The 26,774-nt window shown below is 53.8% G+C and overlaps 2 protein-coding genes across 7 annotated transcripts in view; both read right to left on the reverse strand.

Annotated features, from left to right (window-relative positions):
- Positions 1 to 15,298: 15,298 nt before the first annotated feature.
- Positions 15,299 to 22,315, reverse strand: AAR2 (AAR2 splicing factor). 3 transcript variants are annotated; one of them, XR_011156084.1, is made up of 4 exons: positions 21,517 to 22,315; positions 19,741 to 19,970; positions 16,498 to 17,242; positions 15,299 to 16,438 (listed from the first exon to the last, which is right to left on the reverse strand). XR_011156084.1 is itself a non-coding variant. In XM_069034322.1 (3 exons), exons 1-3 carry the CDS (start codon positions 22,262 to 22,264, stop codon positions 17,075 to 17,077), a joined length of 1,146 nt encoding a protein of 381 aa, XP_068890423.1. In that variant the 5' UTR covers positions 22,265 to 22,315; the 3' UTR covers positions 15,299 to 17,074. The 3 variants fall into 3 exon arrangements, 1 of the variants encoding a protein (XP_068890423.1); XR_011156083.1 differs by having other exon boundaries at positions 16,478 to 17,242; XM_069034322.1 differs by having other exon boundaries at positions 15,299 to 17,242.
- Positions 22,316 to 23,664: 1,349 nt separating this feature from the next.
- The window catches only part of EPB41L1 (erythrocyte membrane protein band 4.1 like 1), a 64,510-nt gene continuing 61,400 nt past the window's right edge, over positions 23,665 to 26,774 (reverse strand). For all 4 annotated transcript variants that reach the window (XM_069033879.1, XM_069033878.1, XM_069033877.1 and 1 more), the window contains one exon: positions 23,665 to 26,594. In XM_069033879.1, the coding sequence (XP_068889980.1) occupies positions 26,586 to 26,594 (9 nt within the window). In that variant the 3' untranslated portion in view covers positions 23,665 to 26,585. The remainder of the gene's footprint in view (positions 26,595 to 26,774) is intronic.

Consider the following 26,774-nt stretch of genomic DNA (forward strand, 5'->3'; position numbering starts at 1 on the left):
TCTGGTGGCACAGCTCTGGGGTCAGACTTGGGCTCCATTTCCATGTCAGATCCTTTGGGATAGGCTCAGGGCTGCCGTTCATGAATGGAGCCAAACCTGGGAATGGAGGTTCCTTTAGGAAACACCAACCTCCCATTAGTGCCAGGGCCCTGCCGTGGGCACCATGCTGTGCCCGCCAGCCAGCCTGGACAGGGACTGTGCAGGAACTCACAGGGGTGCCCAGCACCACGGAGGGAAAGGGGCACCAGGATTAGCTGGAACCAACACGGAGAAGAGAAGAAAATATACTCACAAATCCTGTTCTGTGAAAATCCCCCGTGTGTGGAGGAAAGGCAGGGCACGGAGTCCGGAGGCTGTGCTGAGCTGCAGAGGTGCAGGAAGAGCTCCTGCAGCCCTGCAGAGCAGCCAGGGTCTGTCCAGAGCAGCCTGGGCTGGGAACCTGGGCTGGGCACCCCAGCAATGCCCCAGTGGTGCTGGGAAGGAAACGAGGGGAAGAAATGAGGGGAGGAAACCAGGGGAGGAAACAAGGCCTGCAGCAGCCCCGGGGGCAGTCCTGGTGGAGCCCCGGGGGCAGTCCTGGCACTCGCTGTCTTTACCAGGGGTTGGGCTCGGTTGCTCATTAATGTTCATAGCTGGGTAAATGATGCCCACTGTGTGTTTGCTTGTGGCATCCCCCAGCCAAGCTCCTGCTGTCAGCCAACCTCCCCCCGGCACAGCGGCACCAGCAGCACCAGTGGCACCAGTAAGCCACTTGCAGAGCCAAGGCTGCATGTCAAAGGGCTTTATTCCATTAAAAACACAGAACTCAAAGCAAACATGAGCACAGTCTGGCCTGGAGAGCCAACCCCTCCTGCCAGGGGAGGGACAAACAGCACTGTCACCTCCCTGCACGTGTGACAGGGGGGCCAAAGGGAGGGACCCTCTGCCATAGAAACACAGAATGCTTTGGCATGGAAGAGACCTCAGGGCTCATCTCATTCCACCCCTGCCATGGGCAGGGACACCTTCCACTGTCCCAGGCTGCTCCAAGCCCCGTCCAACCTGGCCTTGGGCACTTCCAGGGATGGGGCAGCCACAGCTGCTCTGGGCACCCTGTGCCAGGCCCCCAGAGCTGGATGCAGTACTCCAGGTGGGCCAAGGTAGAGCAGGCACCTCCTGACTACCCGTCCTCTCCCCGGGATGGATCAGTCCCTTGCCCTGCCCTGGGGACATCAGTCCTATCGCAGCCTAGATCCAGACTTCCCCATCTCCTTCCCACATCTCCCTCTCTATTTTTTTCTCACGAGATGCTCTGCTCCTCGTATTCTGCTGCTGTCTCTTGTCACTGCTGGTGTGAGCCCAGATCACATCATCCTCTCATTACCCAGCTCCTGATTTCCTGGTACACGCTGTCCCCGTCGGGAGGCGGCTCCGGCAGCCCGGCGCTCCCCTCGGAGCGAGCCAGGCAGCTCCTGTTGCCATGAGCAAAGCAGCATTCCTGTCTGTCATCTTCCGTGCTCCCAGCCCTCTGCACCGCACAGCGCGGGGGCTGCATGCCCTGGGGTTCCCCATCTCCTGGCCACATGCCCAGATTCCCCGTGGGCAGAGCTGCGGGCGCTGCTGCTCTGCTCCGTGTCCCGGGGCACAGGGCTGTGCTGCCCAGCAGCAGGAGCAGCAAAGGGGATTCTGCCCCTTCCACTTCCTGCCAGCGCTGTGAGTGAGTCCCTGAGCGGCACCTGAGAGGTGCCACGGAATTGTTCAGGCTGGAAAAGCCCTCCAAGGTCACCGAATCCAACCATCCCACCAGCACTGCCAGGCTGCCACCACTAACCCATGTCCCCAAGTGCCACATCCACACCTTTCCTGAACGCTTCCAGGGATGGGGACTCCACCATTGCCCTGGGCAGCTGTGCCACTGCCCGACCACCCTTTCTGTGAGGAAATTTTCCCTAATATCCAACCTAAACCTTCCCTGGTGTACCCTGAAGCTGCCAGAATCAGGACACACTACACAGAGAGCAAAGCACCCTTGGAACGCCCCACTGCCCCCCAGCACACGGAGCCAGGCTGCCTACCCTGCCAGGCGGCCCAGGTGCCACATCAGGGCTCTGGAGCTCCCTCCTTTGCCTGACCTGGGGCGAGGATGGAGGCACAGACAGAAAGGACCTCACGGCTGAAGAACTTCATGGTGCCAGTTCTGAGCAGGGACAGACCACGGCAGAAGCTTCAGGCTGTTCTCTACCCGTCACCCCAAATTCCCAGGGCAGTGCCAAGGGCCATACTTGGAGCACAAGCCCTTTAGTCAAGAAAGTTTCCAACCTTGCAAGGAGGAAAGAAAAGAGCCTTGTGTGGGACAGAGTTATCCAGAAGAAGCTGCTCGGTCCCCAGGGACAAGGCAGCTCTCAGGCAGTCCTGTTCCTCCAGCTGCCCCGAGCACATGGAGCCAGGAGGGACAAGGACTCACCATGGCCACCTCCAAACCCACAGACCCCCCCAGCACAAGAACAAGGCAGATATCATGCTCCTCCCAGCCAGCCACATCTGGGGCTTCCTCAGCCACAGCCGGTAGATATTTGCCCAATTCTCTTGGCAGTTTTCTCTCTCATAGCTCTGGTCTTTACAACACCCTGTGAGGAGCCGCTTCCCAAGCAAACCTGGGGCTGGGGGAAGGAGGCTTCGAGGTCATCAGGTGCCCCCCAGCAGCTCGATGGAAGCTGTCCCGGGTCTCAGCTCCCCTCCACACCTCTCTGGCTTCTCAGAGGCCGTTCAGCAGTGCCTGTTGTACCCGAGACACAGCACACCCCCTCCATCCTCGAACATGCCCCTGCACCCCCCCAGCCCCACCTGCCACTGCAGAGCAGGAGCAGGGACACTGACACACACGGGGTCCCCTGGGATTGCAGGACACGTGGGCCCAGGGGGGGACAGACAGACAGACGGGCAGCACTGAGGGCACTGTCCAGGCCAGGTGAGTTACCTGACCAGCTGTGGTCACCAGAGCTCCTGGAGGACTAGAGTCACCCAGAACTGAAATGCCGAGGTCCCTAGCAGGCCCCACGGAGGGCAGCTGTCCCAGCAGCCCAGCACAGGGAGAAGGGGGCAGCGAGCCCTGGTCCTGCCTGTGCTGTGCCCCCCAGCAGCGGGGCCAGCCGTGCCCACGGTCCCCAGGAAGGAGGAATGAGTCAGTGCTCGAAGGCCACTCATGCACGGTGTGGGTGGAGCAGAGCTGCAATCTCTTCCCCAGGAGATTGCACTCCTTGCAAAGCCTCTTTATTTACTTCTCCTCATGGAACACAGCAATCACTCGCTCCCCAACTCCTCCGCACCCGGGGCTGCCACACGTGGGCAGAGGACACTCACACCCCCCCAGTGTGCCAGGCTGGCAGCACAGCACTCAGCCAGGGCCAGGAGCTCCTCCTAGGAGAGATGTGACACCGAGGAGTCAGGAACTGATCACCAGCTTCACCCCTGGGCCACAGGGCACCTGTGCCCCCATTGCCACCCCAGTCCTGAGCGGGGCACCCAGAGTGTGGCAGCCAGAGGGTACCAGAGGTACCCAGCAGTCAGACACAGCCTGGCTGGGGCATTGGGGGAGACGCAGGAGAAGCCGGGAGGATGCTGAAAGGAGCCTCAGGGCTCCTCCTGGCTCTGTGGCAGTCTCTGTGCAGGCTGAGATGGTGTCACCCCTGTCCCCAGTGAAATGCAGGTGTAACTCACTGCCAGCTGCAGACAAACAGAGCTTTTAGTGCTGGGGACACTCCACGACACTTCCCAGGGGCAGCTGCGAAGTCCCTGCTCTGAACAGAGCCCTGGGGCTGCTGACAGCCCCTGAAGGGGAGCAGCAGCTCCCCTGCCCCTGCAGGACCCCTGTCCTACCCTGCTGGGGTGGCCACCACCTCCCCTGGCTCTGCCAGCGCTGGATCCTGCCCTGCCTGGGAGCAGAGCTCAGGGACAGGGAGATGAGGGAAAGTGCTGAAGGGCTGCCAGAAGCAGGGCTGGTCACAAGCCAGGCTGTCCTTTGGGGAGGGGACAGGGCTGAGGACAGCACCCAGCTCCAATATTAGAGCTTCCTTCAGTCAGCATCACAAGAGTCCAGGGCTCCTCCAGGAGCAGCTTCAGGTGCTGCTGTGAGAGAACGGAAAATCCAACAGGTGTTGTCCAGGCAGGCTGGAAGGAAAGCAGAACCACTCCAGAAAAGGTCACCTCCAGGAAAAGCTCCTCCTGTTGTCCTCTCCATGAGCTCTCCTTGCTTGGAAGGACACAAGAAGGATTATTTCTGAAGTCTTCACAGCACATGGCAGCTGCACTGCCTGGGGCCTCTGCTGCCCACCAAGAGGGCACAGGGAAGCACCAGTGCCCCCATCTGCTGCCAGGAGGTGCCCCCCAGGGCAGCCTGCACCCCCCAGACCCAGCACAGCCTGTAGGACTGATGGACTGTTGCTGCTTTGGTGACCAATTCCTGCCCAGCACACAGCGGAGTCCAGGGCAGTATCGAGGTGTCCCCTGGGCAGGGTCACTCTTTACACTCGTGTCACCCCCAGCTGTGGGGCTGGCAGAGGGATGTCCCTGTGGCTCTGCCCCAGCCCTGGGGCTGCACACACAGCACAGGCTCCCAGCCCCCTCACCCTGCTGTGCCTTGGGGGAAATCCTGCCCCTCCAAGCTGCCTTCCCACCAGCACAGTGTTGAACTGAGTCCTCCCATGGGCACTGGCCCTGCTGTCGAGACCTTTCCCTGGCTGCTCACAGGGGTAGAGCCCTGTCCCAGCACATCCCAGGGAGGAGGAGATGTGGTGTGGGAGGCAGAAACCGCCTTGTTCTGTCCCATCAAGACTCAGCCCTGTCAGATTTTGCTGTCCTTCCTCATGCCAGATACCACCTGCCTCGCCTCCCCCAAATCCCACTGTCCACACAGCTCCCCATCCCACCTCACACATCCCCCAAAACTGCCTTCCTCGTGTCTTCTTGCTAAATCCAAGCATTTGCATTCCACCTCCTCAAACCCACTCCTGGCTCATGTCCTGATGCCACAGGCCACCATCTGCACATGGGAAGGTCTTCAGAGCAAGCCACTGCTCTCCTCCCCACATCTGCAGGGGCTCAGTGCTCTCCTGGCGATCCCACCGTGTGTTTGGGCTGCTGGTGCCACACAGGGATTCCAAAGCTGGCAGGGAGCACAATCCTCCCAGCCCCTCCTCGGCCCAGCCCGTGGTCCCTCCATTCCTCAGCCACCTCAGCACCTCCACGCCTGCTTCACACCCGTGGTGAGCCAGATGTAATTCGTGCCCCCACCCCTGGCAAACCAGCCTCCATCCCTGCCCTTGCCTCTGCTGGTTCTCCAGGGCCAAGGGCTCTTCCACTGCTGCTGTGGCTCTGGAGGAGCAGCCCCCCGTGCTGGTCACACATCTGTATCCCATCACACAGGACAGGCTCCTGTCACACCTCCTGTGCCAGGTCTGTGCCAAGCAGGGGCCAGGGGACGAGGGCAGGAACCTTGGGCACCCCCCCACACACATTCCCATTCCCTTTGGGAAGCAACCGCGTCAGGGAGGCGGGAAAGGCACGCGGAGCTCTCCACCGCTGCATTTCCCCATTGATCCACAGGAGCAGGAGAGGCCGGGATGAGCAGCAAAGGGGGACACCAGGGGCGTGGGGAGGAGGAGAAACAGCTTCGAAACCCGGGCACAGACACAGGGGATGGGTGCGCAGCAGTCGTCAGGCAGCAGCTGACCAGGAGCTCCCACTCCTGAGCATTCCTCCCACTCCTAACCCTCACCTCCACTCCCCGCAGGACAAGTGGAGCTGGTGCTGGTGTCCCTTGGTGGCCACGAGCCTTTGTCACGAGCACCACAGTGAGGGCGGAGCAGGTCCTGTCCAGCAGCCGGGCTGGATGCGGCCAGCCCTGCTCACCCCCCAGAACAAGCCCACCTCCTTGCCGGGGAGCAGCGCTGATTTGGGGACACCCAGGGGACATCGGGCCCGAGCCGCGGTCCCTGCTCCCTCCGCGGGGCACTCTACACCTGCTTTGCAACCGCTTTACACATTTGGGCAGCCCCCGAGCCCTTTTCCAGGGATTCTTCTCTCCAGCACCTCCCCTCCCGCTCTGCAAGAGCAGGAACCGCTCACCCCGAGCCCCCCATCACCCACCAGGGACAAGAGAGAGAGGCGAGGTTCCGAGGGGCGCTGGGAGGACCCAGGGAAAAAAGCCAAGCCCAAACCCGCCCGGCTGCCCAGGACCTGCAGCTGTGTGCTGCACACACGGGAGCTGCCCTTTGTGAGCCCCTCGGGCTGCACACACAGCTCTGAGGGACCCTCCTGGGGGCACAGGCAAAGCCACCGAAAGATGCTTTCACTGGGGTGGAAATTACACCAAGTTTAACATTTTTTATATAACTTTAATCAGGAGTTTTCTTCGCCCTTGGCATGGGGGAAGGGAACTGAAATTTCTTTTCAGGGCATTGGTGCACCAGGCGAGGTCTGATGAGTTCAACAACGCAGCAGACTGGGAGTAGCACAGAAGATACACAAAAGATAATGACTATTAACGACCATCAACTCCAAATACCACCCTTGGCATGGTTGTAGACACCTGGTCTGGGAAAAGAGAGATAAGAAAACCAAGAATGAGAACCTAATTAACATTGAAGGCAAAGAGATTGATAACCAGTAGGAGACCAAATACTGAGAACTGCACTACGTGGGACCAGCGGACACTGAACCATGAGTTTCTACGGGCTTTGACTGTATAAGTACCTGGAAAATCTAGTAGAAGCCATGTGCCATGGAATGATTCTCTCTGCACACCTGGGCAATGAGTGGATGTGATGATTTCTGTGGTACATCCTGGCCAGAACAATATCCTGGCCAGAATAGAGTAATGCCTTGATTCTCTAACACTAAAAATGTTGTTGGAGGGTTTTTGTTCTTCCTGCAGTTTCAGTGACAACTGGGTGGTGACCATGGAAAAAAAAAAATGGTTTGCTGCTGGCACACGACAAAACCTTCCATCCCCTTCCATCACCTTCCATCTCTTTCCATCTACTTCCATCTCCTTCCATCTCCTTCCATCTCCTCCCAGTCCTGAAGTGTGGGGAGGCTGATGAGCTGAGTCTTGTTAGAGCTGGATGAGGACCCTCGCCACAATCAGAAGAGTTGTCTCATCTTTTGAAGTAGCAGTAAATGTTTTGCTACTGAAGAAGGAAAGGGAGAGGAAGAAAAAAAAAAAGTAAATCAAAGGTAGCTTTTCCCTTGGGAGTTTAAAAGAATCTTTGCAGGGAACAGTGGATAATAAGGAAGGTGGAACATCTTTTGCTAATGCAGGAGAGCTCTTGACCTACCCGATTCTGCTGAGGAATGAAATGAGTGAGAGCCCCAGAAGGAACATTAGATACACTGGTTATCGGTCTTGTTAAGGAAATCAGTCCATTAAATGAACACACTTGGGCAGTGAGAAGTTTCAGCAGTGCTGAGCATGCAGAGCCCCCTCCAGCGAGCTCGTGCTAATGAAATAAGGCCATTAGAGGCCCCGAGTGACCACCCTGCACAGCTGGGTGATGTGTTTAACTGCTCCCTGCTGCACTCACTGCACAGGCAAGGTATCTCAGAAGTCTGTGGAGCTCAGCAGACTCTCAAGTGATGCTTTTTAAATCCTGAAGTGGCTGTCTGAAAAACAAAACAAAAATACTCCCAGACAGGAGGCTGTACTTCACACAAATAGAAAAATCGAGCCCAAGGGGTCACCCAGCAATTCTGCCGGGCTCCTCTCCTCTCCAAAGGTTTGCCAGCTCATCCCTTCTCCATCCTCTCCTGTCCAGGTGCCAGGAATTCACTCCAGGGACATTTGTGGATCTCACAGAGGTGGTCAGGCAGTCCTGTGGCAGGAGCCTGTGTCACTGCCCTGCTCTGGACCACAGGTGTCCCTGGAGAGAGCCATCCATGGGCAGAGCAGGGGATCCCACCCCACAGCATGTGTGTGAGCAGCTCTCATCACTCTGAAGGGCAGAGAACTTGCCCAGAGAAGGGTTTCAGCACTGAGTGAACACATCTTAATGTGGCCCCATAAAATCCTCCATCAAACCTTATTAAAGGATAATTCACTTTCTGTCACTGGGAGCAGTCGGGCTGTGCCTGGAGGGAGCACCTGACCCGAAATGCAGGTTCCTGCAGGACTGCAAAGCCTGCCCTGGTGCTCCATGGATCGGGTAATCCTGGGGGCTGCAGCAGCCAGCCCCTTCCACACCAGCAGGAACTGGGGCATGTGGGAAGCACCAGCTCCCAGCTGGGATGTCCAGGACAGCTCAGGACATGTCACAGCGTTCAGCCATGAGGCAGCACTCCCAGGGATAACCCTGGATAATCCTTGGAATGACTGGAGTAGGACTCTCTCCTGCTAGCTGTGCCAGCCAGGCACGAGGACTCCCTGCATCCCAGTGCTCACACACGCAGACGGATCAGGGACACAGAGCTGTTCCTGTAGCACGCATGCAGAAATTCCAACATCCGCCACCAAACCTGTGAGGATGGAGCCACCCAGAGGTCCCTCTCCTGCTCTGCCAGCCCGGCTCTGCACAGCAGCAGCTTTCCCTCTCTGCAGGGAGCATTTGTTCCATCTGACCAAATTTTAACAGCAATGCTGGATTTGCTGTTGGATGCTCCTCGTGGGAACCCTCCCCAAAAAGGCAGAACAAGCAGCCCCTCTGTACCAGAACACAAGGAAAGATGTTTTTGGGGAAGCAGTAAGAACTCCACCATTAACAGGGCTACTCCTGGAACCTTTAACCCACGAGCTTCTAGCCAGGCCAGGGAAGGGATGAGCACAGCAAGGGCAGAGTCCCACAGGGAACTCCTGTCCTGGCTGGTCTGGGGCACCCAACTCCTGAAAAGCAGTTACTGGGAATTCCCACTGTTTAGAATCCCAGAATGGTTTGGGTTGGAAGAGACCTTAAAGCTCATCCCATCCCACCCCCTACCACAGGCAGGGACACCTTCCACTATCCCAGGTTCCTCCAAGTCCCGTCCAGCCTGGCCTTGGACACTTCCAGGGACCCAGGGGCAGCCACAGCTTCTCTGGGCACCCTGTGCCAGGGCCTGCCCACCCTCCCAGGGAACAATTCCTTCCCAATATCCCATCCATCCCTGCCCTCTGGCAGTGGGAAGCCATCCCTCTTGTCCTGTCACTACATGCCTTTGTTTAAGCAAAGCTAACTCCATTAAAAAAAAAAAAAGAGAAAAAAAAATCTTCACAGGATGAAAGAGGTCAGACTCTCAAGGAAATTCCTGTCCCCTGGAGATCCTTTCCCAATAGACATGACCACCTTTTCACTTGCTCAAGTGCAAAAAGAATTCCCAATTCTGTCCAGTCAAAAGAAACAGCTCTTGTTTCGTGCATCATCTGAAACCTCCACAAATCCACGTCTGCTGGGAAGGGATGTCTTTTCCAAACCCAGCTTTTCAAGAATAATATCCTTGACATACCTCTTTTCCAAACCTCTTCAGCCTCCCCTGTGCCCACAGCTATGCCCAAGTTAAGCTTTCCAGGGTGCTCCAGGCTCTTCCTTGCACTTCCAGCTGCTCCTCAGCTGAGGGAGGAATCAAGGATTTTTGAATAAAAACCAACGGCGATTTCCTTTTATTTAATTTATTTATTTAGAAGCTTGAAACTTGCTTTTGTATTTACTGTAATGTATTTACTGTAAAAATCACAGGGATTCATTTTCTGCTGCCCTCCCCCAAATGTGTGCAGGCACAGCCGCCACAGCCAGGGATGAGAAACAGCTTTTGCTTTTAAAAACCAACAAATGTGGTTAAACCTGCCCTTGGAGGAGGAAAACCCACTAAAAATGCTGAAACCTTTAGTATAGAACTATGTCCCATTTTGGGGAGCCCCGCACATGCCACAGGCAACCAGTGCCCCCCAGCCTCCAGCCCAGGGGGTTTGAGGGGCTCCAGGCTCCCTCCCCTTATCTCCCCACTCTTCACCATCCCTCCTTTACAAATACCAGCTGATTTCTTGAATTATTTAATGGCTGTGATGGGAAGAGACATAATTTTTCCAGGCAGTCACAGTGAGCAAATTGCAGAGGGGCACCGCAGGGGCATTCCCGATTGCTGGCACCTCCCTCCTTCCAGGTCAGCCTTGCCTGGCCCCTGTGAAAGAGCTGCAGCTCCCTCATTGAGGGAGGAAACCTTCCAGGGTTATGGCTTCAGGGATCTGAAGGCTGGGAGACATCTCAGCACTCCTGTTAAACATTCCCAGTTTGATCCATGCAGGACACGGGAGGCACCACCGGCAGCCCTGGGATGGAGCCAAGGGAAGGGAGCCTCAGTTCCTTCTCCCTGGCACTTGGGGGGGGGTCAGAGTGTTGCCACGGAGAATGGCTCTGTCTGGCGTGGGGCCTTGGGAGAGACAAGACAAAGAGCAGGAGGCGAAACAACAAGCAGGAGAGTTAATGGGAGATTGGACGAGGAGATTGTAATCGGGGGTCGTTGGAGATGTAAAACCTGTAACCTTAGAAACGGAAGTTCTGCAGCTGCTGAACTGTTGGTTTGTAACAGCATATAAAGATGTGCCTTGTACAATAAAATTTGTCTTTGCAAGCACCCGGTGAAGTCCGTGTTCAATAACCAACAGATGGTGCCCCGCGTGAGGAGTTCATTACACGCCGATCTGCACATCCATCGGTGAGCCCCGCGGGACTTGGAGTGCTGCTGAGAGAAGCGAGAAACCTGGCCAGCGATAATCCCTGCAAATTGTAGGTGAGCTACGGAGGACGACATGGGGCTGGACAGTCCTCATCGGACAGCCATGTTTTTGAACTCATGTTTTGTTTACTTTAAAAACATGGAAAGTCTGTACCGTCCCAATCCCTTAAAATGATGCTGCGTTGGGCGGCTTCTAATGAATCAGGGGGAGGAGGGGGAAGCAGAGGTTAAGTGATTTGCTAAGAAGCTGTTTGTTAAAAACAATGCATCAGCTTGCTCAACACTTATTGTGCCTACCAAAGCAGGATGAGAAGATAGAAGACTATTGATAATGGGAAGGAATCTCGACCAAAGATCCTGTTTTTGAACCCAAAACTAACTTAAACCAGCCTTGAAGTTTGGACTTGGGCCAGGAACATAAAGAGCATGTGCAGGGAAGCAAGGTGAAAAGTTCAGAAGCAGGAAGACCCTTTATTTTGTCCCAGAGACTCCTGCCCACAACTACCAGACGACACTGCGCAAGCGCAACGCGGATGTAAATGACTTTTGGGCTCATTGTAATAGGAGGCGAGGCTAGGGGGAGCTAGGTGATGAATATGTATAGGCGTACTGGGAAACTCAATGAATATGGAGCTTGTAACCCGATAAATACCAAGCTGAATGCAGCTGTCAGCACACATGGTTTTGGAGGAGCTATCCCCCATGTGTCCCAGTGCTGGAATAAACATTCCTGCTTTACTACTTATTCCAGTAGTGGAGTCTTTTCCGCATATCACTAAAGTGCCTGCACTAAGCCCGAGCAGCGCCTTTACGTCACAGGTGTGGGATGAGATGGGAGATATATTATGGGACCACACTACAAGAGGAGATGAGGTGGCCGCTCAAATGCTGCCTGCCTGGAGGGCGATAATGGAATTAAAGCCCAGAAAAAACTAACAAAGAGAAAGCTGCTGCTGGAAGCGGTTCCCCTTCCATGGAGGGGCTGGCAGCTGACACTGCGCTTTCTCCAACTGACCCTGTGATATGTGGAAAAGACTCCAACTATAGCCCAACTATTTTTCAGCAATTTGTAGCACGTTTTGAGTCCAGTACGTCGATAAGTACCAGACGCGTTAACTTACCATTACACGGATGATCTTTTAATTGCAGCTGAAAGCCATCAACTCATGGAGAAAGCCCCAGCCCGTACCACAGATGCTGTAAACAAAGCGGGACTGTGTATATCCCCAGAAAAAATTCAAAAGCATCCCCCTTGGCAATATTTGGGCTGGTGCATCAAGTTCCAGACCATTCATCCTCAAGCCTTGAAATTGCAGACAAAAATTTCTACACTTCATGATGCACAAAAATTACTCGGGACTATCAATTGCGCACGTCCTCTATGAGGTATTTCACATGTAGAACTTACCCCTCTTTTTGCCTTGTTGAAAGGAGATTCTAATTTGTTGTCACCCCGCACAGTGACACAAGAGGCCGCTGAGGCCCTGCAGAAGGTCACTGAGGCTTTGCAGAAAAGGCAAGCATCTTGATATGACACAGAACTACCTTTTTGCCTAATCCTTTTGAATCCAGCAAAACAGCCATATGCCTTAATTTACCAATGGGATCCTTCTGCACCAGATCCTCTGCTAATTATTGAATGGGTCTTTTTACCACATCAAATGACAAAAACTATTACCACACAGCATGAAATGTTTGCCATGTTAATTATCAGAGTGCGGAACCGCCTTTTCGCTCTAGCAGGACAAGGTTTTATGCAGATATGTTTGCCTGTGATTTCACCTTACTTGCAGTGGTTACTACAAAACTCAGGTGCTTTACAAATAGCTTTATGTGATTTTACAGGTCAGCTTACTTCACATCTGCATGCACACCGCTTGCTGATTGTTTCATTCAACTTATTAGCCACACCAAAGCTGTCTGAAGTTCCTCTGCAAGCCCTAACAGTCTACTGATGGGTCAGGACTACCACATAAATCTGTGCTTCTGTGGATGGACTTAGACACCCATCAGTAGACATCAGCTGTTGCTATGGTGTCAAGTTTCCCTCAAATTGCAGAACTGGCAGCTGTTGTGCGTGCTTTTGAGTGGTGGGATACTGCCTTTAATCTTATCACAGGTTCCTTTTGTGTTGCAGGAATTGTTGAAAGAGCCGAATCTGCAGTTTTGCAAGAAATTACTAACCCATTACTTTTTTCCTGTCTCCAGAAGCTTGTTTTTCTTTTAGATAACCCCAAAAATCCTTACTTTGTTTTATGCACGTTTGCTCACACACAACTCTCCCAGGTTTTATTGCAGAAGGTAACTGACAAGCAGACCTTTTGACATTGCCAATAGAGGTGTTACCTAATCAGTTTGCCCAAGCAAATTAAGCCACTCCTTTTTCCACCAAAATGCTCCTGCCCTGCTACGATCCGTTTCACTCACATATCAACAAGCTAAAGACATTATTGCTGCATGCCCTGGCTCCCAGCGCTATCATTTTACCCCCAGCTTGCATGAAATTAACCCTCAAGGTTTGCAGAGCCTCCAATTGTGGCAAACAGATGTTACACATTTTCCTGAATTTGGTAGCTTAAAATACATCCATTCCTCCACTTTTCAGGACACATTTTCAGGAGCCCTATCTCCATCTTGCCATGCAAGGGAAGCGGCAAAGGATGCTCAACACCGTTTCCTAGCTGCTTTTGCCTTTCTAGGTGTGCCACAAGAAGTTAAAACAGATAATGGCCCTGTGTACATTTCCTATTCTTTAGCTACCTTTTTTGCCTCATGGGAAATACAGCATATCACAGGAATTCCTCACTCCCCCACAGGACAAGCCCTCATAAAATGGGCTCACAGTACACTAAAACGCTTATTGGGGTAACAGAGAGGGGGAACGAGGAGTGCAATATCACAAGATAGATTATACAAAGCCTTACATGTTTTTAATGTTTTAAATTGTTATTCAGATAGCAAAACTCTGCCCATAATGTGGCATTTTGGACAGAGTGCAGCAGCCACTGAAATTAAAGCCCCAGTCCTAGTAAAGGACTTGGAATCAGGCAAAGTACTCCTTTCCCTCTTATTACATGGGGGAGAGGTTATGCTTGTATTTCCACAGATACAGGACCTAAGTGGATCCCTGCAAAGAACATTTGCCCATACGGAGAGAAAAGACCAACGCCACCTGAGAGTGACCAATGTGAAGACGGGGATGCAAAAGCATCGAACACGAGCTTTGATGGCCCTGGAGCGATGGTTTCACCTCCCCCTTCACGTTAGACCCACACAGACATAGAATTTTTGCAGGTTTTAATTGCTGAAGAGGAAAGGGGGAGGTGTGGAGGTTCAGAGTGTCACCACGGAGAATGGCTCTGTCTGCTGTGGGGAGAGATGGGCAGGCCGAATCTGGCAGAGGCAAGACAAAGAGCAGGAAGTGAAACAAAGAGATTGGGCGAGGAGATTGTAATCAGGGGTCGCTGGAGATGTAAAACCTGTAACCTTAGGAACTGAAGTTCTGCAGCTGCTGAACTGTTGGTTTGTAACAGTATATAAAGATGTGCCTTGTGAAATAAAATTTGGCTTTGCAAGCACCCGGCGAAGTCCGTGTTCAATCACTGACAGCTGCCTGCCCGCAGGCCTGGCAGGAGCTGTGGCTCAGGGTTTTGGTTCCCAGTGCATGCAGCCCCTCGAGCTGCGGTGGCCAAGGATGCTGGAGCCCCAGCTCAGCTCCATGGCAAGGGGAAGGTGCCAACCCTGCGGGATGCAGGACATTCCTGCTGCAGCTCCTCCCTTGGGAACACAGGGGCAGGGCAGGAGTGGGACCAGGGCACCCAAGGCAGCGGCTCCATGGATTTTTTCCTCCTATTGATTAACCCATTTGGAGTTCATTTGCATCGAGGCTGCCTTGCGTCATTAGCACTGTCCTAACGAGGCCCCTGCGCAGTCAGTGCCTCCTGTGCATTAATCCCAGGCTCCAGCACAGCCCAAGCTCCCTGCAGCATCCCCCGTCCCTGCTCCAGCTCCACCCTGGTTTGTACCACACTTGTCTCCAGGGGACAGGCTCCCAAATCCCAGCGCAAAGCAGGACAGGAGGTGCAGGATTCAGGAGTGGCTGTGGAATAGCTGAGCACACCAGGAAGGAGTGGCCAAAGACAGCACATCCCTTTGCCAGGGCCAGGGCTGCCCCACATGCCGCTCTGTGGCTGTTTGACAATTACCAGCAGTAACAGGGGTAAATTATTTCCTTTCTCAGAGAGAGGAATCAAGGAGCTCCATTCCATCTTTTTCCATATTCCAGGAGCTCGGTGCCAGCCAGTCCATCTGCAGCAGCTGGTGCAGGCCATGCCCAGCTGCCAAGGCAGTAGCAGATATAAACATTGCTCCAAACAAAGGTGATGTGTGTCTAAGAGACCCTGGAAAACCTCTCCCTCCTGGGAGTTGTTGGAGGCACAAATGGATTTCTATTGTGTTATTTCTGGAGAAAGATAAGGGTACAACAGTAACAAACACCAGGAAAACCTAATAAAAACGGAAGAAGACTGGAACTGAAGCACAGTGGACAGAGACAGGCAGAGTTGCCGCAGCAAAACACAGAGCAATTAAGATAAACAAAATTGCCCAATCAAAATTGATAAAGAAATAACATTTATTATACGACTGAAATATTGGTCTCAAAAGCCACGATCGAGAAAAGCAGCTCCAAGCCCGGGGTCGGAGCTGGGTGAACACGCACAGATCTGATCTCTATCGCACCAGACCTCCCAAGTTCACGACTGCTGCTTTGGCTGGTCCCTTCTTATACAGTTTTTGGGCAGAGTCCGAATTAATTCTATTCTTCTCATAATTTTAGCATATTCATGAAGTTTTCTTGTCCCAGAGTTGGGCTGCACAAAGCCTTTTCTGGGTCTGATGAATCGTCCATCCTGGGTGATGAGTGGGCCATCTCTGATGATGGATGGGCCATCTCTGGTTCCTGGAACAGTTATTTTTAGTTCCCCGAATGTCTGATTCCTTATCAGATGCAGATATCAGAAGGTGGTGATCAAGTGTCATGGTGTGAATGTCCCGGTGATAAGATCCAACCCCACCTAGGTGGAATCCTCACTTATTGATTACATCTGTGAGAGAACTTCTTTTAGTGTTGTGAAATTTTTCTCTCAGCCAGGCTGGTGGAGGGATTTTGAAACTCTGTCTCTGCATGGTCTTATTACATTTCAGTTTTATACATAATAGCATGAATTATATACTTTATTTATAACACAATGAACAAAAATTCAACTTAGCATTGAGCAGGAAAAGAGAAAGCCCCAAGGAAGAGTTGCTGGTTCAAAAAATAATTAACCCTGAGCTGACTCCAGATTTAAAACCGCAGCACTGCCAAGCTTTCCACACCTTCCCACCTGCCTGCCCCCTTTCACCTTGTTTGCTTTTAGAGAACAAGAGCAAGAGCCCCCGGGCTCACATGTGACACCACACAGATTGGTGCTGCTCGAGGGCTGCAGGCATCGCTGCCTCGGAGCTGCACAAACCCAACCTGAACTGCTGAACTACACCAGGAGTGATTCCCTGTGCCACACGGGATCATGGGCACCGATCCACCCCAAAAACGGCAGAAGTGGTCTGGCTGCTGCCTTGGCAGCGGGCAGCACGTGGTGGAAGTTACAGGGGAAGCCAGTGGAGAAAAATGTGTCATTTCTCTTCCCAATAAAAAAGGGAGGAGTGCCATGCTGCGACAGGAAGACAGCTCCCCACAGCTTCAGACAGCCCCCACAGCCTCAGACAGCCCCCACAGCCTCGAACAGCTCCCCACAGCCTCGAACAGCTCCCCACAGCCTCGAACAGCTCCCCACAGCTTCAGACAGCCCCCCACAGCTTCAGACAGCCCCCCACAGCCTCAGACAGCTCCCCACAGCTTCAGACAGCCCCCCACAGCCTCAGACAGCTCCCCACAGCTTCAGAACCACTCGGTGGGCTTGCACCCCTACACCACAGGTGCTCTCCAGGCAGGGCATCAGCCCCAGCCCAGCAGGAGATGGGAGTAGGGATGCAGAAGACAGCTGAATAAAGGAGGATCTTGGCAGTGTTAGATTGAGGGCTGAACTCTGTGATATTGAAAGGTCTTTTGAAGCTTTAATGATTCTGTGACTTTGAATGTGGTGTTATGTTCTGTGAGGAGATGCTGCAGAAGGGCTGGGAAAACCCCAAGGTGTCCGAAGCAGCCACGTGGCAACACTCAAAGTCCTCCAACACGTCTGGTCTCCTCACAAAGCTCAGCATCCTCCTGGGTTTCCCACATCTGCTTCTCCAGCAGAAAGAGGATCAGCTTCAGAAGCATCTCTTAAGAAGCTGGCAAGGTTGGAGGAGGAAAGGGTCATTTTAAAAGCTGTTTGCTCCTAAAGGGGCCTTTGTCTCATTCCACCTGCAAACCCTCAGGCAGCTCCACCACCACAGGGGCACAGTCATCAGGCTCTGCCTCGAAGTCCCATTTGAATTTCTTCGTTAGGTGAGCCTTGAACTTTTCAGCCTTTTTCCTCAGAGTCTCATCCACAGCAGAGCTGCACGTGCAGGAGAACAGCACCTGAAACAACGAGTAGAGGTCAGGGAGAGCTCAGCCATGGCACCAGCTGGACATCTCCTCCCTACAAAGACACCAGGGAGCACCAGGAGAGAGCAAGGTTAGGATCTACCACCCTGGGACTACTCCAGCTTTAGGGGGACCCAACCAAAGCCCACACCACTCACCTCACAGCCTAAACCCATCCTGTGCCTTCACACCACTGAGTCAGCACCAGAAATGTCTGCACTCAGGTAAGAACTTTGACTGAAGCAGGAGTGTATTGGTAACTGAATTTGTACTGTGGAATTCTGAAATGTGCCAAAGTATGAGCTAAGGAAAATGTCTTGGCAGAAGGAATTTTAAAAAATTAAAATACAAGTAGCCAATTTCCAGCAAGTGTCCAAAAGGCCAGTAGATAACTGCACCCTTTGTTTCCATGGGTAGAGATCTCCCAAAGCATTTTTTAATATGGTATTATCAAGTCTTTAGGATATAGACGAAACTTGATGAAAAGGTCTTGAATGTAAGAGAGAGATGGGAGCTGTCTGGAAAAAGCCTGGTTATCCCCAGCACAGCCATTCCCTTGTGCACAGGGTGCTGAAGTCTGGAGGAACCCCTGCCTTCCATCCCCCAAACACAAACCTATTAACGTGTCCCAGATCCACAGCTTCTGCTGGCACCTCAGAGGGAAAGCATCTGTGTGAGTAACGGCACCCAGCCCCAGAGCCCAGCTCTGATCAGCCTGATTCTGCTCCTCCTGAACTTGTGATCCAGAACTAATTTCCATAAAAAGAAACCTCCTCTGGGGAAAAGGCAGCCTCTTATTTGGGAGAGACCTACTGAAAGCTGGGTAAAACACTGACACTGAGCAGCAAAGTCCGTTGCTTTGTGGATGAACATTTGCGTTTTCCTTGCTCACTCTACTGGAAAACTGCCTCTTTCTAACAGAGCTCTTACACAGCAATGCTGCTGGTAAGGAAAAATGGATTAGAAGATTATAGTTCCCACTTCTTCTCAATGAACTGCACATCAAATTAGTTATTTTACCAAGGTTTTTTTTTTCTTTAAGCACTGGTAGTGCTGCACAGTCACTGGTGATGGTGCTCTGCTCTTCTTGCCTTGGATCAAACTCCAAAAATAAAGTTGCTGCTTCCAGAGCTGAGCAGAAGCTGCACAGACAATGCCCTCCCCCACAGCTCTGAGAATCTGCCCACGGCCAGCTGAGGCAGAGAATTCTGATGTCTGCATGTAAAGATAGGGGTAAGGAAAGGCCTAGAGCTTCCCTGGCACTACTGCAGGGAAATCCCATGGGAGCAGAGAAATGGAGAGCTCTGACTGAGGAAGGGCTCAGTCTGCAAGGCTTTTCTTTGTCACTGGGAATGTGGTGACCCCTGCCAGGGCTTGAGGGTGATCCTGACACCAGCACAACTCCTGCTGAGGGAGTAAGACACAGACTGATGGAGCCCAGGGGTGGACAAGACTTAGGCAGCCAAAACCAGCAATAAAGGTTCCTCAAATTCCCCTCAGGGGGAAAGAATGGCTGATTGCCATATTCTGGGTACTGCTGTGAACTGACAGCACTGCTCTGAGAGTGCTGCAAACAGAGCTGGGCTGTCCAGTCCTGTAGTGGGATGGAAAAATATCTACCAACAGAAATAAAATATAAACTAAAACCCCTACAAGACTTGTAAGAATCCCAATTGAAGCAATGCCTCCCCAAACATTTTACCCAGCAATTACACCCAAACACCTCCACCCTCCCCAAAACTACAGCAAGAACTTGGGGTTAACAAGGAGAGGAATGGAACTGCTCCCTGGGAAAGGAGAGGGCACCAAACTCTGACAGCACCTGTAGCACAACTGCCCACAGCTTCCTGCAGGGCTGGTTCCCACTGCTCATCTTCACCAGTGTGCCTGCTTTGGGCTTTTTTTGGTAAACTAAGACAGTTTGCTGCACTGCCAGCACGGTCACCATCAGTGGGAGTAACTGGTTTCACTGGGGCTGAGCTACAGACCTGCCCCCCCCATCTCAGCAGAAGGAGCATCTTCTGCATTTTGGAATAACCATAAATTCCCTCTGGATAAGAACCTGACTACAGGAAATCCTCAGCTGTGCTAAGGAATGGAAAAGCTTTTTAAATGCTATCAGTGCCCTTAGCTCAATAATGTTCTGCTGCAGCTTCCCTGCACACTGAGCAAACCATTCCAGCTGCCCAAAAATCAGCATCATCAGTCCTTTATGCCAAAGCCTTTTGTGTTGATTTTTGTTTTTAAGCAAGAATGGCATTTTGGAAAAAATTAAACAGAAATCACATTGCACTTGCCCTGCCTCTCTTGTAGCTGTTGGGCTGAACTTCTTGCTGAATAACAGAGGAAAAAAGTGAAAGAAAATCCCTGAGTGCTAAGGCAGGCTCCCATCTCCCACAAAACTTAACTCCTTTGGCAGCTTCTTCCCTAATCTGATGCCCCTTATGCCCTCCCTGCCACTCCCACTTCTCAGGGAACAGCCACAAAGGTACCTGTAAGGTGCTGGTTAAAAAGTTGTCCTGGGAGACAATGTCCACAAAAAAATCTGCTGGGATTTCATTGAGCTGGTGATACAGCACGGAAATGAGGTTGATGTAAAGGTCTTGGTACTTCCCTATGGCCTCCTCAGAACGGCACAGGATGTTCAGGAGTCTTTTCCAGTGCTCAAAGGCATCATAGACGTTCCCAATCAGGAAGCAGATGAAGGCAAACTGCAGCTCAGCTGTGTGGGTTCAGAGAAGGGAAACAAAACAAAGCACGTAAGACTAAACAGATATCCTGGGAACGTGTCCTCCCCAAAGCTCTGCATATGATGTACAACCCCTGGTTTGGCTTTTGCAAAGTGCATTCATATTCCAAACACTGACCCTGTGCTGCTCTCCAGCTGGAGCAAAGCAAAGCAGAATGGGGCAGGTCACCTGTGACTGTGATTATCAGCACTGGAGAGACTTTACAGACAGCAAACACCAAACCACAGAGCCAAACATCAAGCCAGAGCCTGCTGTTATCCTGTGAGTGTTCAGCCTGCCTGTGCTGAGTGTCCAGAGTCACATGGGACTGCAAATGCCACTGTCCTGGAATTCTGGGAGAGGTCAGCAATGCATCAACAAGTGTGTTTGCCTTGTTGAACTAAGAGCCGGGGTTCATCGCAGTGGATGCTTGGCATCGACTGCTTTGCTACCTTTCCCTAAGGTAATCTGTTCTCTTTGCATCCTAAAGTTGTCTTTGATAATTTTGAAAAATAATAAATTGTATAATGTTAATGTACAAAAAATGGAAAAAGGGACAAACAAAGGCTTATTCCCAACCTGGGTTCCAGCTGGGAAGCTGGGAGGGCTTCTCCCTCCATCCTGCAACAAAACAAAACCCTACTCCAGGACTTCCACAGATGCAGTATTTATTTGTATCACAGGCTGTAAAATAGGCTGGAGAGTAGTTGAGCTCCGGGAGGTCTGGCGTGCCCACAGCAGGGGTGGCACAGCCGGACACTGCCACTATCACCAGCAGCACATGGAGCACACACAGAGCTGCGCCAGGGAAGGACCGGTCACTGCACCAAGAACCACCAGCTGGGAGGCCCAGACCCCTCCCCAGCCAAACAGGAACAAGGGTCTAGGGGTGTCCATCCCCACCTGATGCACCCAGGACTCTGTAAGATCTGTCCACAAGAGGTTCACTTAGCAGGTAAAGTGCCAGACACAGGGCCAACCGTGACTGCTGCTTTTGGCTTAATCTGGGGCAATCTGGGCTGCAGCACCATGCCTTCACACCAGAGTCATGGGAACAGAATTACAGAATATGCTGAGCTGCGAGGGACCCGCAGGATCATCCAGTGCAACCCCTGACCCTGCACAGACACCCCAACAACCCCACCCTGGGCATCCCTGGCAGCGCTGTCCGAACGCTCCTGGAGCTCTGGCAGCCTCGGGGCCGTGCCCATTCCCTGCAGAGCCTGGGCAGTGCCCAGCAGCCTCTGGGGGAAGAACTTTTTCCTGATATCCACCCTAAATCTTCCCTGACAGCTCCAGCTGTTCCCTCGGGTGCTCTCCCTGCTCCCACAGAACAGAGATCGCAGTTGCCCCTCGGGAGGAGCTGCAGCCCCCGAGGAGATCTGGCCTCAGTCTCCTCCAGGCAATGGGAACAGCCCCTACGGCTAAAAACTCCACAAACTTCTGTCCTGCACTGAAGAGACACCGCGGCGCGCCCGGGAACAGGCACAGGTTCCACCCTGCAGCCGTGGCTTTGCACAGCAATGACTCGGTGCTCACCGAGCAGGCCCAGCGGCCGGCCGGGGTAGCGCTGCTCCATCACGCGCTGTAGGGCGTAGCTCAGGTCCATGCTGTGCCGGGTGATCTCCTCGGGGGTGGCCCCGTCGGGGAAGGCCTGCCGGGGCAGCTCGGAGAAGCGGATCTGGGTGCCGGCCCGCGGCCGCATGCGGGGCAGCCGGGCCAGGCCCTCGGCGTAGCTGCGGCACTCGGCGCCCAGCGGCGGCCGGCGCTGTCCGGCGCGGTCCCGCGTGTGCCGCCCCGCCGCCTCGGGCAGCACCTCGGCGAAGGCGCAGATCTGGCCGCTCTCGGGCTGCAGCTCCTCGGCCGCCGCCTCGCTGATGAAGTTGCTCAGCGACACCCACTTCTTCAGCGTCTCGTAGGGGTAGGGCCCCAGGAAGGGGTCCAGCTCCCGCAGGCTGTCCCGCAGCGCCTCGCCCTGCTCGGGGGGCTCGGGCCGCACGGCCTCGCCTGCGGGGTCCCAGCGCAGCACCCGCACCTCGCGGCGCCGCAGGCTGAGGAAGCGGCCGGAGCGCGGCCCCGCGTCCCGCCCGCCGGCGCCGGCCGCGCTGCAGTGCACGAAGTGCAGCCCCGGCGGCACCATCTTCACGCCGCGGAACCGCGGCCCCACGGCCCACGCGCTGTAGTCGATGCCGAACTCGGTGCCCTCGGGCACGTCCAGCACCACCACGGCCGCGCCCTCGAAGAAGAGCTGCCGGGCCAGCTCGGGGTCCTGCCGCAGGGCCGCCATGGCCGCGCCGCTCCGAACGGCCCCAGCCACCCGCGGGCACCGAGCAGCCCTGCCCGGATATCCGGGGCCGGCGGTTCCGGGCACGGCGGCGGGAGGAGCCTCCGCGCCGCGCGGCCCCGCCCGCGGTGGGGAGGTGTCCGGGCTGGGCTGCCCGGGCTGGCACTGCGGCGGTGCCCAGCGGACAGTGGGCACTGCCCCGCGATTGCTCCCGGCTCGCTTTCTGCTCCCGCTCATCCCCGCCTCGGTCCCTTTTCCCCCCCGGCCATTCCCCGCTCCCAGCCCCCAGCCCGGCGCTGTTCCCTTTTGCCTTTCCATGGCTGGCGGCTGCTCCCCACTGGCCCATTGTCCCCAAAGCCGGTCCCCAGTCCTCCCCCCCAGCTGGCTGCCATTCCCCTGGGCCCCCCGTGCTCCCAGCCCCGCAGCGGGACAGGCGGACAAGAGCCCTGCCTGGGAGTGATGGACCGAGAGCTCCCCCGGGACAGACACACGGGGACCCTCACCGTGACACACAGAGCCCTGAGCAGGACAGACACTGTCCCAGCACCACGTCCTCCCTCCCAGGACAACAGACAGAGTCGGGGTCCCCAGAGAGGGGCAGTTCCCACCACCTCCCTGCATCCTGAGCATTCTCACAACCACCTTCGCTGCCCACGCTGTGTCCGAGGCTCAGCACCTGCGACATGAAGCCGCTCCCGGCTCCACCAGCCGCAATTCCCAACCTGGCATCTTCATCTGCCCTTGATGGGGTGAGATCCCACCTGCAGAACTGCATCCAGCTCTGGGGTCTGCAGCACTGGAGGGACGTGGAGATGTTGGAGTGAGTCCAGAAGAGACCAGAGATACTCCGAGAGCTGGAGCCTCTCCGCTCTGAGCCAGGCTGGGAGAGCTGGGGGTGTTCACCCAGCTGGGAGAAGAGAAGGCTCTGGGGAGACCTCAGAGCCACTTCCAGGGCCTAAAGGGCTTCAGGAGAACTGGAGAGGGATTTTGGACAAGGGCCTGGAGGGACAGGACACAGGGAATGACTTCCTGCTGCCAGAGGGCAGGGATGGATGGGATATTGGGAAGGAATTGGTTCCCTGGGAGGGTGGGCAGGCCCTGGCACAGGGTGCCCAGAGCAGCTGTGGCTGCCCCTGGATCTCAGGAAGTGTCCAAGGCCAGGTTGGACATTGGGGCTGGGAGCAGCCTGGGACAGTGGAAGGTGTCCCTGCCCAGAGAAGGGATGGAACAGGATGAGCTTTATATTCCCTTCCAGCCCAAACCATTCTGGGATTCCATGATTTCTATGATCTTCTCTTTAGACAAAGCCCTCTATTTCCATGTGCAGTACCCCTCATTCCAAGGTTCCCCCTTCATTTCTCCATCCTCTCAGTAGGAAAGAGTCCACCAAGGCCCCAGGCTGATTTAGCATCAAACACATTTATTTCACTTTTATTGAATACAAGAACAGTGAGCACACACGCATACACCACCGAGCACTGAAAAGGAGTATGACCAAAGGGGGAGAGGGAGAACAAGGGAAGAGAAAAGGAGAGTTAGTGAAGGAACAACAGAGTGTTGCAGTTGGTTGGTAAGGTGCTTCTCAAATAAAAATAAATATTATTATTATTGTTACCGTTATTATTACTCATGCAATCGCAGGCCAGGTTCAGAATGAATTTGTGGGATTGGGTAAAAACAGGCACTCGTGTCTCCCACCCCTTTCCACAGAAAGGCCCCTGAAAGAAAACAAGCAGTGGCCAGCTATCTGAAACAGAGCGCGGTGATGTGCAGGCTGGGGCTGAGCAGCAGAAAGCCACACCTCGCCAGGAGAACAAGCAGTGAGCTTTTTTCTTTCCTTTTTTTTTTTTTTTTCTCTTTTTATTTTAAAGAAAAAAATGTTTTGGACACTGCCACCCATGAACACGCCAGGGGAGCCAGGGGCTGCTCACTGCAAACGGAACTCACAGCAGTCCAAGCGCACAGACAGGGAGCCTAACTCTGAAAGGCTGCTCATTCCCACAGGAACCTTCGCTTCCCACACTGTGCACAGCGCCAAAGCAAGTCTGGAGGGTGGCGGTGGCCTTGGCTGGGCTGTGGAGGTGCCCAAGCCAGGTGGGCTCTCCCGAATCTGAATTGTGCCATGTACTGGTGAACACCAGCATGGCAGGCAGGCCCCAGACCCTGGCCCTCACCACCCCTGGCAGCGCCACTGCTGGGCATGGCTGGCTTGGGTGCACTGGGAAAACAAAAGAGAAAAGGAGCCTCTTTGCTACTGCCTTAAGTGCTGTTAGGTTGGGGCTGTGCTCTCTGAGGGCGCGTGGCTGGAGCTGGGGAGCGGCGCTGGCACTGGCAGCAGCCCCTATGCTCTTGCCTTCCACGCCTGCAGGAGAAACCTCTCTGCCAGGAGAAGAGACTCCCCAGGGATGCACTGGTGAGCAACTGGTGAGCAGCTGCCAGGAGCAGCTCCCCTCCTGGGACAGCGAGGGTGGGAGCAGAGTCTGCCCGCGGCATCCTCACGGCTCGGGCGCTCCTGCTCGGGCATCCTGCGAGCCCTGGCAGGAGCTGGCAGAACGTTCCTGTCCCTGGGCACAGTCTGTGTGAAGGGTGAGAGACTAAAGGCAAAATGGTGCAGAATCATGGGCCCTTCTGTTTCTGCAGGAGCTAGAGACAATTCTGAGAAGGAAACCCATTTCTTTCCTTTCCTTTCTGGTTTTGGTTCCGAGCCTACCCGAACTGCCTGGTTCACAGTGTACAGGGCCCTGGGCTTGGCCCATGGTCCCCTTCCAAAGGCAGCCCTGGAGGGAGCCTGTGGCTGAAGGCCGAGCTGGGAGCAGCTCCACTGACCCTTCCTGGGCTCTCGCGTGCAGCCTGGCATGTTGGGGACACTGCAGGGATGGACACAGCACGGTCCCTCTGCTGCCCATCCCTAGGCAGGTCGGGGGAGCACTGCCATGGCCCTGCCAGTGCTGTCCCCAGCCCTTTGCCATCACACCCCGGGTAGTGGGTGAGGCAGGGCACAAACAGCCCCTCTGCCTTCGACCCTACTACAAAACTCAAGTAACTCCTGGGATTTCTGGGATCCAGAAACAAAGCAAACCCACCCCACCCACCGGCACGGCTCTGCGGGCTGGAGGGGAGCCATGAGCCCTGCGGCTCCCACCTTGCTCCCAGCTGATCCCGTGGCTCTGGGGGGGCTGGGAGCCCATCCTGCTTATGGCTGTCGGAGCTGGAGCCTTCCCTGCCCCTCCAGGTGACCGCTGCCCCTCCTCACCACCACACACTGCAGATCAGCCGGCAGGACATTCCTGTCGCCCTCTCCCCTTCCCCCCAACCAGCAGCAGCCGAAACCTTCCCCATTCCCTTCTTGCAGGACTCAGAGTCCCACGTGTGATCTAAGAATCTCCAAATACACCAACCACAGTCAATCCAAGAGTTAATAATTTAAAAATGTCGGCATCGTCTGTACCAGCGCTGTTGAATTATTTCAGCATTGTTCCCTCCCTCCCCCTCCGTTATATAGAATAATATACAGAACTGAAATGCACATCCATATGAAACCCCACAGGCTGCTCGTTAGAGATGAGAAGCCATGTACATATCATTGGCTTTGTTTGAAATGAAACCCATTCCTAAATACCTTCAGAGAACAAGAGGTTGGACAAGTGCACAGAGAAGATAAGGAAGGGAAGGGGAAGAGTTAACAGAACCCCCAAAAAAATGCAAAAAACCAGCATAGAATGAGGAGAAGGGCGAAACGACACTTGTGAATTGGAAAATAACTCTAAGGTCATAACTTGAATGTTTTTCTCTCTTCTTTCCAGAGGTGGGGAATGGTTTTGCTTCTGCTTGTGGTTTTTTACTTCAGTTTGCTTACTTGCTTTGTTGCAAAGCAGTTTTCCTTTCCATTCAGTGTGCAACAAATGAACTCATGATTGTGTGTCCTTTCATGTAACATGCAAGATGGTGGCTAATTGTATTGTTACCGAGATTATTGTTATTATTATGACTTTTTAAATCTGATTTGATCACCAATCCAGGAAATTCTTCAATTTATCTGCAGAGGGTTGGCTTTGTTTGTTGGTGGTGTTGTTTGCTATTCGTTTCCAGCATATAGCAGCAGTGCAAGGATGCATTTTGTTTCCTGTTTATATATATATATATATATGTATGTATGTATATATATATATAATATATTTGCTATTCCTTTTTTAAAAATTTTTGTCTCTTGCCATGAACATTGCAGCCAGGATGTCTATGTCTTGCTGACAAATCCAGCATGAAGGCTTCTTCTCCCCTGTTCTCCAGGTTGGAATACAGATGTTGGCTTCCAGGAACATGTTGGTCAAGATTCCTGTGCAAGGCAGATGGGAAGGACCAAGTCACAGAGTGCCAATCTGTGGAGGCTCCTCTTTGGATGAGGGCACTGGATAGAAACTTTGCAAACACTTGGGGCCACAGTTTGCACTTAATTAGCAGGAGCTCTGGTAATTAGCAGGAATTCAGGCACTGGCTGATGTTGGTGCATGGGGGA

Source organism: Aphelocoma coerulescens, chromosome 20, assembly GCF_041296385.1.
Source record: "Aphelocoma coerulescens isolate FSJ_1873_10779 chromosome 20, UR_Acoe_1.0, whole genome shotgun sequence".
Taxonomy (NCBI): Eukaryota; Metazoa; Chordata; class Aves; order Passeriformes; family Corvidae; genus Aphelocoma; species Aphelocoma coerulescens.